This window comes from Opisthocomus hoazin, chromosome 8, assembly GCF_030867145.1.
Source record: "Opisthocomus hoazin isolate bOpiHoa1 chromosome 8, bOpiHoa1.hap1, whole genome shotgun sequence".
Lineage (NCBI taxonomy): Eukaryota > Metazoa > Chordata > Aves > Opisthocomiformes > Opisthocomidae > Opisthocomus > Opisthocomus hoazin.
The window spans coordinates 2,546,066-2,558,731 of record NC_134421.1 but is presented as its reverse complement, the minus strand read 5'-3'; the positions used below and the strand labels follow the sequence as shown (position 1 = coordinate 2,558,731).

The 12,666-nt window shown below is 39.9% G+C and overlaps 1 protein-coding gene across 15 annotated transcripts in view; it reads left to right on the top strand.

Annotated features, from left to right (window-relative positions):
• Nucleotides 1-12,666, top strand: part of ERC1 (ELKS/RAB6-interacting/CAST family member 1) — a 305,098-nt gene that overhangs the window by 168,557 nt on the left and 123,875 nt on the right. For all 15 annotated transcript variants that reach the window (XM_075428699.1, XM_075428697.1, XM_075428696.1 and 12 more), the window contains one exon: nucleotides 317-452. In XM_075428699.1, the coding sequence (XP_075284814.1) occupies nucleotides 317-452 (136 nt within the window). The remainder of the gene's footprint in view (nucleotides 1-316; nucleotides 453-12,666) is intronic.

The window sequence follows — 12,666 nt, the reverse complement described above, 5'->3', positions numbered from 1 at the left end:
ACAGGAAAGATTTCTGCCGTGTGGTCGCGAGAGGGCTGGTGCGTCTTTTGGTGAATAGTTTATACCAAATAACAATTGAGGTTTTCGTTTCAGAATTTTCTGTGTTTAGGTTAATAGTAACGAGCAAAACAAAGTGTTCTTTCGGCTGAATTAACAGTTGAGGGCAACGCTGGAGGGTGAGTTTGGTGTTGGTGACCTTCTGCAAACTAAATAATGGTACTTGAGGGTTCCGGTCTTCCCCAGTCCAGCTGCCCAGCGCTGGGGCTGACAGGAAACGTGCTCTGGACCGCACTCTGAGTGCTCTTCTCTTTTACAGGCAAGTTAAAGATCAAAATAAGAAAGTAGCAAATCTGAAGCACAAAGAGCAAGTGGAGAAAAAGAAGAGTGCACAGATGCTGGAGGAGGCCAGGAGACGAGAGGATAATCTGAATGACAGCTCCCAACAGCTGCAGGTAACATGGGAATTGAATTGAAGCAATTTGGTCAGTCAGCCAGGCTTAGCTGCCTTGCTCTCTGCTGTGCCTCCTGAGCTGTTTTCCTAGCTGTCACCTAAGAAATTTGTCACTGATTATTTAAAAGAACGCATCTATCCCAGAGCACTTCAAAGAAAGCGGCCTCTCTCGGTTGCCTTCATAGCTTGCTCCGTTTTCATAAAAGTGAAAAATAGTTTAACTGTTGACTCGGTTATGAAGTGCATCGTTGAAATAATTTTATCATTTCAGTATTGAGATTGATGTGGCATGTCTTTCTTCGCTGCTCTTCTAACAGCCCTTTTCTTTAGCTGTTTTGTGTGTTTTCCCAGCTGGTTTTACCTCTTGCTGGTGCCTTTTCTTCAGTAAATGAATGATAACCTAGTAAGTATACTTACATTAAATTGGAATTGTTGTGGGGTAACTGGAAGACCGTGTTTTCTGTGTTTACTCATCCATGTTTGAAAGTGAAACCCTACTCTACCTCATGAATTCTTGGTATGCTTACTAGTCGGTTTGCTTTATTTCTGAAATGATAGCGTGGTACTGCCCCACAGAATTGTCTGGTTACCTCAAATCTGCGTAGGCGTGCGAAAGTCACCAGTATAAAAGCAAGTCAAATATTTCTCAGTGTGCTCTATGTTGATATGCACTATAGATGGTTTATCAAATGGTAGGTTTTCAAGTGCTATCAGAAAAATGTTAAACTATTGCCATGAAGTAAAGCAAAGGTACTATGATGCTAAGTGAGGAAATAATAGATATTTTGCCTGTGATTTCTTCAATTTACAAAAGTAACTTTCCTTTTGCTGAGTGAAAGTAAACATGGAAACAGTAGTCTACATTTGAGGTCTTCTAAAATTATTTTTTAAATCTTTAGAGAGCAAGCCTAGGTGTTTTCCTTTGTTATCCTGGGTTAACTCCTGCTTCTTGGTACCAGCTACCTATCTTAATACGTCTGCAATGAAGACACGGAATAAATCCTAATAGTTCACTAGCAAAGATAAATCTCCTCCTTAATTTAAACAGATACTTCTTTACTTTGTTCTGTGGAATTCCATGGGGATGGTTTCAACTCTTGAAGAACTTTTGAAAGAACCACAGAAACATGTGTCCATGGGGAATGCTCTCAGATGCACCATTTTGTGGTTTTCCCCCTCTATTCCAGTCCTGTATCTGCGGGGCACTGAAATAGTTAAGTTCCAAGGGTATGAAAATGATTTCATAACTGCAGACTTTTATAAAAGGCAGAGATGTGGGATTTCTACATCTGCTAACGGGTTTTGTGGCTGTAGTGCTATGGCAATCTGCAAGGCTCTCGTTATGTGGCAGCCTGAGTTCAAATAACACAATCCTCCTTGTATTAGGGAAATGTCTTTAAAAATTCCTAGAACTAATACAATATTTGGTTAGATTTCTAATCTGCATTTGGGTAAATCTGTATTTTAAGTTGGAAAAGGTAAGTGGTACTAGACATTTGCCTTGCGATTATGTGCATGGTGTATTTATTGGAAGACACCTTTCCACAAGACCATCTCCTTTGTTCTTATGTAGCACTCTCAGATTTTAAGAGGTATGGCTTTTTTCCTGGCTATTTTCCCGACAATTATTCTTTCCCTTTTCATTTTTCTTTCTTTTACACAAATGGAATGCATTGGGGAAAGCCTAAAGTTTGTTTACACTCAGCTCCTATTGGCATACTAAATTTGTTCTTTTTTTTTTTTTATTTTCAAGACACAGTAAGTCACGTAATGTGGTTGTACAGCTACACGTAGCAAGGGACAGATGGTGATACTCTAGTAACTGATAACTTTAGGTCCTGTTGAAACACCAGCTTCTGATACTTCGAAGAGGTTGTATGGTGTTGCTGGCAGCAGGGAGGCAGCTTTGGCTCAGAAATCAGGTGGCAAAAAATGGTGCTGCTTTGTATGAGAGTTTTTAAGAAAGTAAAGCTGTCCTTGCAATGTCCTGTCCAATTCTTTCCTTACAAAGTGTTTTAGCAGTGGGGTGATCGTGGATATAAAACTGTGAATAGCATAGTTAGCATCATTTTACTCTAAACGTTTCCTCTTTTTTAATTTCCCACTTACGTCTAGAAACAAGAAACAAATAACCAGCTGTCTCTTTTGAGGAAGCGAAGTTGTCTGATATTTTTCTCTTTTTCTCCAGTGTTGCTTTGTTGTAGGCTGGTGGTCTAGCAGGGAGGCTAAAATTGGGAACAGAGATGTCAAAGTGTATAATTTGATTACCTTTACTTTTTTACGTTCCAGTTTTCCAATTAGAGATGGCTACACAGCAGTACATACTTCTTTCTGCTTCGCCTGTGTGTGTTTTATTCTGCACTGTTATCTGTTGCTGTCTATACTTATATGCATGTGTTTCTGAGATTAAAAATAGACATTATTAAATGCATGTAAGGGTTGAAGATTGACGTGGGATGTGATAGTCAACACTGAAATGTGTAAGCTGTAGTGGTATGAATATTACTTGATTTTCCCCAGTACCTTTCCTGCCTTTGTGAACCTAATTGTCCTGTTTGGGTGGGCTTGATTTTAGAGAGTCTTTCCCCATATTCAACACAAGGCTGAAGGGAATGCTTTCATTCACAGATGAAAAAGGTCTGTATGCTCGAATCAAAAAAATATCAGGCTGAGGTAAAATATGAAGTGTTTAATGACAAGTGACAGGCTCAATAAAAACTCCTTCCTTTAGAAGAGCTCTCTGCTAACAGCCTCCCTCTCTCAAGGACTGCAACATTTGGCTTCCTGGAAGTAAAACTTACCCAGGACCGCATTTCAATTTGTTAATTATGGAGTCCTGTCTTCTCCATAGACTCTAAAGAGCTCTGCCTTCTAATCGATTAAAAAAAAAAATTAAACCTGAGTGAAACGTAGATTTTTTTATTTTTATTTTTTTATGCAACCATTGTTGGCTTTGGGGTCAGGACACACAAGCACCAATTTCAGATAATTTTGGTCTTGGTGGTTTTGGCTGGAATTAATAATAAGACATTATGAAATGCTTAAAAATATATGATCTGCATGTTCTTTGGTTGACCGTCTGCAATCCAGTCAAATAAACACGCTCCCAAGCACATACTCCACTCCTCCTCTCTCTGTCCCTAACAGGCATGTGGTTTCTTTCTTCCTGAGTCCAGTAACAAAATGTTCGTTTATTCAGAGAGGTCTGATGATGGAAATTGAGTATTTTGGGGAGTGGGGAAAGAATGAAAACCATAATGTCTCAATTCTAGTGAGATGGATAAATGGCTTTCCAAATTTGTCTTTTCCTCCTGGATTCCCTTAAACCACAACTCTCCAGAGATCTAAGAGGTTAACGAGTGTCTGGTCTATAAGCAGGATAAAAAAACAAGCTGTTGGGCTGGAGTAGAAAATTTTTGCTTCAAGTAACTAAAGCTTGGCTGTTGTGAAAAGGAATGGATAGGCTGTCTTGTACTAGAAAGGTGGCATTTACTGAACTTTCAAGATACTTGAATGGGTGCTTGGAACTGACATCTGGAAGGCAGTATGCGTATTTTCTCGTCCTATTCCTCCAGCATCTTCCGGAGTTTTTAGCAGGAATTTTCAGAATATCTTGTGGCATGGAGCTGTGTGCTACTGGATCTGTATTGGAGCAGCTGTCCATCAGTCTCTAATTGCTGCTGACAAACTACATGTCCAGAAGCTGTGTAAAATGTATATGAATGGTTTAATGAACAACTGTAAAACAAAGTAAATTTATTAATTTTTTTCTTCTTTTTCCACACCCTGGTTTAGATAATTTAATGTAGAATTCCTAATCCATGAATTATATACATATGTATACGTTGTTTGTTCCTTGTGGTTGTATAATTCTTTTATCATATTGAGCATTAAATAGGGAAAATATTCTCCTAGTGGAAAAAACTGAATTTTCAGTCTAAACAAATGTGCAATTTTTTGTTCAATAGTGCTTTTACTAGGATTCAGACAAAGCTTGATGCGGTGGATAGGTAGCCAAATACCTTCTCATCAAATGAACCTTCTAAATCCATTAAATATCAGGGACTACTTGTTATGAGGCACCATAGCAGGTACATGCAGTCAATATCAACATTCAAAAGTCTGAAACCCGAAGTGAAGCCACTGGTCTTCCGTTATTGAGGAATTTCCTGTTGACAGGCGATGATTGGATCTTGAGTGTAGGGTGGATGAAGTTTTTTCATCTGGTCTGTTGATGGTGATACCATTTACAGAAACTGAACTGGAAGAAACTTGACATTTGGAATGGAGTAGCATATCCCTGGGTAGACACTTAGCCATCTGCTCTGTTTGTTTTCACTTTAGGGTTTAGTTTAGTTTACCATGCATTTATTATGTTCAGGTTAGACATATTCATTGCCTTCACATCTTTAAAAAAAAGGAACCATTCAACTCTGTCATCTTATATAATGTAAAAATGCTCTGAAGCTTTGAACAGACACCTGGAAAAATTTTGTGAAGGTCGCTATTTACAACTCGCATTAGGCAGTCTCCCAATTATCCCAGTATATTCTTAACTGCAGATTGAGATTTGTGGCGAGAGAAAGCCATTATATAGCTTGAGAGTTTTTAACAGAGGAAAGAGGACTCCCTACATCCTAACGTTTCCGTGTGATCCATCAGGAATATTATACTCCAGACACGCTTTCACCCAGTCTTTTCTGCAGAAACATTAGGTGTCTGTGGGAGATGAAACCTGCCATTTGTACTCCCTTGCTTGTTTGGCAACGAGCAGGGTTGGTACCCGTTATGATATGCCAGAAACTTAAGTACAGTGACGACTGGACAGCTGAATGGGTGCCAGCAACCTTAACCACTACGTATTTTTTGCAAGGGTGGTTTTTTTTTCTCCTAAGATTAGTATCGGAGTTCAAACTACTTTCCTAAAAACTGTCAGAGAGATTAATGTGACTGTTGACAACATGGTGTGGTTCCTGTGAGGAGGTCTCTCCTGAGAGCAGAAAACATGGAGAGCCAGATTTAAGCCAAACAATAGGAGTACATTCAAGGGGAAGAACAGCTCTCTTTTCATTTCGGTGTCCTGTTTCATGAGCCTGAGAAATGGCAATAAATTCGCGTTTTTTCCCTCTTCTGGGTTTTTTTCCCTCTGTCTCTTAAGCTTTTTTTTTTTTCTTCCTGCTTGCTGTGTTGAACATGTTTCTAACTCATCTCTCCCCAAGAATAAAAATGCCCAATTACTGCAGGTCATTTCAAGTCTCATTGTTTAATAAAATTGCTATTCTGCCTTATTCTTGTTTTGCCCAGTAGAAGAGGAAAGGGGAGGCAGTGCTGGCCTAAAACCAGACAGAGATAAGAATTGATTTAAAAAAAAAAATTAATACACATGGAATTTTATTTAGTTCTGTACCTGTGGCAACAAATGTTTCAGCATAACTTCAAAAAAATTCCTGTAATTGATTTCAAGTAGTGATAAACCTAATTCACTTCATTCTAATTCAATATTGCTCCTCAGTCTTGCTTACCAAGCTGCTCAAAGTTCCATTACTCTTGAACTACTCTCTTTTTTCTATAATTAGCACTTTGCTTGCTAAATTTTCCTCTTTGGCTGAAATGTACACGCTCTAAGGATGTAACAGAATACCTCCTCTTACTGGGATGCGCAGATATTAGCTGGGATTGAGGCTTAGGCTGCAATTTGTGTCTTCATGACTGATAGAAGGTTGTAAAATACTAAAAGTCATCTTTTGGTATTTAGACCTTTCAACTGTTGAATTTTGTTTGAAGTACACTCAGAACTGATTGCAGGTGGTGGGAAAAACTACCTACATTGGTATCCCTTAGTCTTTTACTGGTGATTAAAGGAGAATTATCTCCTTAACATCTTAGAAAATGTCTATAGTCAGTTAAAATTCATCAACAAATTCAGTTTAGGGCACTGTGTTGTTTTTCTTGCCAATGTTTGAATTCTACCTAAGTCTTGATATCTTTGAGGTTAGATGATTTTCCAAAGCAGGGTGTGAAAAGCAAGGGAATAGAAGCTAAAGGAATTCAGTGTCCCAGCAACAGTTTTCCGTGCCCTTCTAGTGCACAGCTTTCTTCTCCATGCCAGTCACCACCCATGTACTTTGCTCTTTCTCGTTTTGAAGAACTGTTGAATATTCTTAAACTCTAATCATTTTTTGCATTGTAAGTGCATATGTCTTTATGTCCCAGTGCTGTGGAGCAATTCCTGCTTATGCTGAGGTGATGTGTCTGGTTAAAAATAGCAAATGTAGTATTTTCTATAAATGAGACTAAATTTCTGAAGTGTGTTTATTGATTTATTCAGGATACTTAAATGAAAGATAACTTATGTAGCTCCACAAGTATCTCAAACTCTAACTCATGGATAAAATAGCAGATGAAATTCAGTATGAATGCTTATTAATATATGTCAGGAGGAAAAAATCTTAAATATATGTACACAATGATGGATTCTGCTCTATGTATATTGTCATATGACAACAATCTTGGAATTAGAATAATATTTTCATGAAAATATCATTGGTTAGCCGAGCTATTAAAAAAAATTGTTGAGAAATATTAAAGGATAAAACAGAAAATATCACTGTGCCACTAGATACATTGGCAGTGCATTCGCCTCGTGAATAATGTGCAGTGGTGTTGGCCATCCACCACAGAAAGGGCATGGCAACAGCAGAAAAGGAAGAAAGTGGTAAACATAAAGACGAGCTTCTGTTCAAACAGATATTAAAAAAATTTGAACACTTCAACATAGAAAAGAAATGAGTGAAGGCAGGAGCTAGGGAGTGTTTTTTGCAGCTTTGCAGGCTGAGAACAATAGATGATAATGTTGGCATATTTAGGGCTAAAGAAAAACAATAACTGTTTTTCTCTTTCCTCTGAACTAGTTCAGGCCTTTACAGAAACAACTGGAATTTCATACAGAGAGGTGAGAATCTCTCAGAATGTGAAGAGTTTCCACTTTCTTGCCCTTTTGGTTTTTATACCGGTGAATTTAAATGGTAATTTTTCTGAGTGCTGTGATGCTATGTTGTTGCCTGGTCAAATGATATTATCAATGTAACAGTGAAAATGTACCAACGAGAAGGTTTTTCTTTTCACAAACTTCATTTCAGTATTTTTAAACTGATGATGCTAGTATCTAACATTCCAATTTACCTTTTTCTTTTCAGTCATATCTAATTGGTTTCACGTTCCATACATGCGTGTGAATTGACTGCTGCCACACACCTAAGTCGTTCTGTTCTTCCTGACCCTTTCTTGCTGACTTATTTTAAAGTTTCTGTTATTGTATCCCAGTCATAAATATGTTTATTTCCTGTCTGCAAATGTATCCTTGCATTTTCAGATACGGTGGTAAAGCTAATCTGTGCATTTACTGGTAAAGATATTAAGAAGAACAGAAACAAGTTTTAAGTATTTTAAGCAAAACATTTCCATAAATTAATATGTATATATTTGGTCAGTAGCAGAATCCAGGTTGTACCAAGACATATCTTTTCTGTAAAATTAACTTCACATCTGGTTTCCAGGGGGCTGGCAGGTGGGGTGGGCTGTTCCCAGATGGTGTAAGACCCATTGGCAACTGAATTCTGACATGTGAAATTGCTTTGATGATCTCTCGTTTGAAGTTGGGGAGATAGGAGAAGGTGAAAGTCATTTGGTTGGGGTTTTTTTTGCATGAAGTAAAAGGAATAGTGGTTAGTATTGGAATCTCACTAGATTGTGAGTCCTAGCCAGGGACCGACGGCTGCTTGAAAGGAAAGCAATTCCTAGCACAAACACAACAGCTGCTCTGCTACGATGGAAAGCAAGAAAGGGGCATTAGGGAGTAGAATGAATGTATGAGACCGGAGGTGACTGCAGGAATTCCCTGTGAAATTGAGCGAGTGAGAGAGATTCAGCACAGTCAACTGCTGGGTAAACATTTCCTCAGTGGTGTTCCATCATAGCAATCTTTGTCGTATGTTCAGCTATGAAAAAGAGGGAAGACAGGAGAAGTAAACTTTTATAGCTGGCTGTCCATGCATGCTGCTTCTGCTGCTCTTTTTTGCTGGACGATTGAAAATGGGCAAAGAAAGGCAGGTCTTACAACTGCTGTGATATATTAGTGTGATGATGACAGGACTGACACTGGCGAGGAGAGTTCAGAGGAGCAGGGCTGTATCAAGGGAATAACGCACGGGTTAAAGCTTGGTGTTAATAGTGTGGTTAGTTAAAGCTGCCACTGGTTTTTGCTGTAATTCCATATCAATTTATGAGTCTTGAGTCAAAGTATTGATTTATGTGTGAAGAAGAAATGTTTTTACAGTAGCATTTCACCAATTGGCATCTCAAAAAAACAAGCATAAACAACAACAACAAAAAAACCCCATGCAAAACCAACCACAAAAAACCACACACACAAAAACCTCAACCAAACAAAAAAATGACACAAAATCACAGAATCACAGAATGGTCGGGGCTGGAAGGGACCTCTGTGGGTCACCCAGTCCAACCCCCTGCCAAAGCAGGGTCACCCAGAGCAAGCTGCACAGGACCGCGTCCAGGTGGGTCTTGAATATCTCCAGAGAAGGAGACTCCACAACCTCCCTGGGCAGCCTGTTCCAAGGCTCCGTCACCCTCAGAGGGAAGAAGTTCTTCCTCATGTTCAGCTGGAACTTCCTCTGCTTCAGTTTGTGCCCATTACCCCTTGTCCTGTCGCTGGACACCACTGAAAAGAGCTTGGCCCCATCCTCCTGACACCCACCCTTGAGATATTTATAAGCATTTCTAAGGTCCCCTCTCAGCCTTCTCTTCTCCAGGCTGAACAAGCCCAGCTCCCTCAGCCTCTCCTCATAGGGGAGATGCTCCAGTCCCCTCATCATCCTTGTAGCCCTGCGCTGGACTCTCTCCAGTAGCTCCTCATCTTTCTTGCACTGGGGAGCCCAGAACTGGACACAGTGCTCCAGATGGGGCCTCACTGGGGCAGAGTAGAGGGGGAGGAGAACCTCCCTCGCCCTGCTGCCCACACTCCCTCCTAATGCACCTCAGGATCCCATTGGCCTTCTTGGCAGCCAGGGCACACTGCTGGCTCATGGTTAACCTGTCGTCCACCAGGACACCCAGGTCCCTCTCCGCAGAGCTGCTCTCCAGCAGGTCCACCCCAAGCCTGTACTGGTGCATGAGGTTGTTCCTCCCCAGGTGCAGGGCCCTGCACTTGCCCTTGTTGAACTTCATCACGTTCCTCTCTGCCCAGCTTTCCAGCCTATCCAGGTTTCGCTGAATGGCAGCACAGCCTTCCGGTGTATCCAAAACCCCAAACCAAGTACAGGTATCTATTGCTTTTGCTCACTTCAGAACGTTTTTCACAGCTGTGTTGTGAGCCTTGGGTCTCATTCCAGTAGTCCGTGCAGTGACCCACTGTGGTTAGATAGAAGCATGGTCCCTACAGGTTTTAAAAAATACAAACGTGGTCATTTGCAACAGCTGAAGCAAAATGTTGAAGCTGTTGGCACCCTGCGTGAGCTGTTAAATGGCGAACGTGGTTGTTGGTGTTGGCAAGGTACTTTAGTCTGTCTGGGTTATTGCTGATGAAAAGTGCCTATACAAACCCAGCAGACCCAGCGGATTGCTGTGGTGGGAGCGCCACGCTTAGAGGAACAGGGAAGAAGGGTCAGAAGCGTGGCAGCTGTCAGGGAGAGATGTTGCCAGTTTCTCATAGGAATAGCCAGTTCTGCCTTTCCCTCTTGGGCCTGTGTAATGGTGTCTGTAACGGTTTGTCCTTTGCTTTGCTTCTCCTTCCCTTCTGCTCTCCTTCAAGAAATGTATGAATAATCTAGATTGCAATGGAATTCCTCCTCAGTAGCAGAGAAGGGTACTGGAGTTACATCGCTTTATGATGGATGTAATTCAACTAGTATTGATGGGGATCCTTTCTTATTGTTACCGTAAACTCTGTGTAGTTCAGATGGCTCCTGATGTTGAACAAAACTGCTATACGTTTTGGAAACACTTTTTGAAAGTAACACACTTGAGTGGTAACACAGAAAATATCTTGGAGGTAAAATGTATGAATGGCTGGAGTTGTTCACGCATTTTTGTAGACATACTGTATAAATTTTCAGGAACATTATACAATGGGTGCAACGTATAGAAATGTAGACAATGCATTTGTAGCAATTTTGAGACACTAATAGCAATATGCCCAACTTTTGTTAAGGACTTTATATTTTTACGGTTAAGGACTTCATATGTTTAAGAAATAGACAATGAAAAATAAAGCATTTCTCTTCACTAAGTTTTCACAAAGTTTGTTTTTCTTCTCTTTCAGTTCCCTTTAAATCCATTAGTAGTAATGTATATGTATCTGGTTATTATCTGTTGCGATCTGTCTTTAGAGTTGGTGTATTTCTTTTCCAGTTTTCAGGGCTTGGGTGGGAATTTTTTCCATGTAAATATGTTTAAGGGGCAAATGCATGCATGTTCCGCCCTTAAGGTTATACATGTGTCACATATGGAACATTATTTACATCTTGTTATACCTCAGCATTATTCGTTTTAGTGAGAACTACCATTCAGTGCTAATGCCATTGTATGGCATTGTCGTTTCATCTGGGATTTCTTGCTGCTTCGTTGTGACCTACATGTTTAAGAACAGAAATGAGTTCATATAACTTCTGATGAGTTAATTAAATCTATTTTCTTAGCATGTAGAGAAGAGCTTTTATTTTTTTTACAGATCCTTACTACTGCAGTTACCTTAATATAAGTAATCTCAGTACCAGCAGGTTTCCCATGATAAATTTGTAAGGCTATTTTACGGACACATTTTACTGTCTGAGTGGGGTTTTTTCTTTCTTTCTTAATGAGATAAATTCCCATGAGGACTTTGTGCAGGGTAGAGCAGCTGCTTGCCTGGTTTTATTCTTTGTATTTTATTAACCTCTGTAGTGGAGCACATGTGATTATTTTCTTTGAAGTGTGTGTCCACGCATGTAACTTTTAAAATGTGCAGCCTTCCTGTGTACACAAGAGCAGGTATTTTTGTCAGCAGCATCATTTCTAGTCCTGCATCACTCTGGAGTGTTCCCCTACACTGCAGCAATGATATTCAAGGGACAGTGCTGTCCAAACACCACTCCATTTTCTACCTTTCTCTTTCAAAAGAATAATTCACTTGTCATTTCTTATAAACTGTTGACTTCTGCGTGGTTTTTTTAACTATGCTAATTTTAATGCACTGGTTCAATTATATTTATCATGTCTGGAAATAATTTTTATCATTTTTTCTTTTTGCTATGCGTATATTTTTGTTCTTTCTGCAACTGATGATCCACAAGTGCGTGCATATTCTGCATGTGCATGTCTTCTCTTGTTCCGTTGTAGTACTCTTAGGAGAACGTACTCGTGGCCTTCTGCTGTCCCGTGTGTTTTCAGTGTGGCAGATGCAGTGCTTTGGCCAGCTTCATTGCGCTTCCCTCTCAACCGCTAGTGGAATGAATTTCTTGTGCTGCAGTTTTTCTCCTTTTGTCTCCTGTAGTTATTTTTCTGCATTTATGCAACTTGTCAGGCTTGAATTCCAATCCATGTGTCTTATTTGGCAGATACTATTTTCCAGACCTTGATATATGTTGTCCTAATGAGATAGTCATCGTGCACCTCAGATCTGATTTCTCCAAAGATGAGGGAACGCTGGTCGAGGAGCTTCCTGCTCGGCAGTTTCTGTCTCTTCCACTCTCAAACTGTTCCTTTCATTCAGGAACTCATGATGATTGCATATGCTCTTGCTGTACTTACGAAAAAGCCCTCTTTGGCTCACTCTGTGAGAAACGGACTTCATATCAACATCGTACTTGGATATACTCAGCTTTTGCCTAGACAGAAGCTTCTCCCATCACAGGTGTAACCCCTGATACTTCAGTTCTTTTACCACTTGAGGGCATCAGGACAGCTGTGTGCGACATTGATGGTACTAGCATTAGCATTTGTAGTTATTCTGTGAACTCCACTGTTGTTCATGCCCAGTGATATATATAATAGTAACTGCTTACATGCTAGTTTGCCCCTCTGTTACGTTATTTTTATTTTCAGAATCTTTAGTATTGGATCTGTGTTTCCTAGTGGTTCTTGCTGCATCTTGGTACCAAGTTATACACTACCCTAAAGGTATTTGTTTCCTTCTTCAGCAATTTATAAAGTTGTCTTTTATT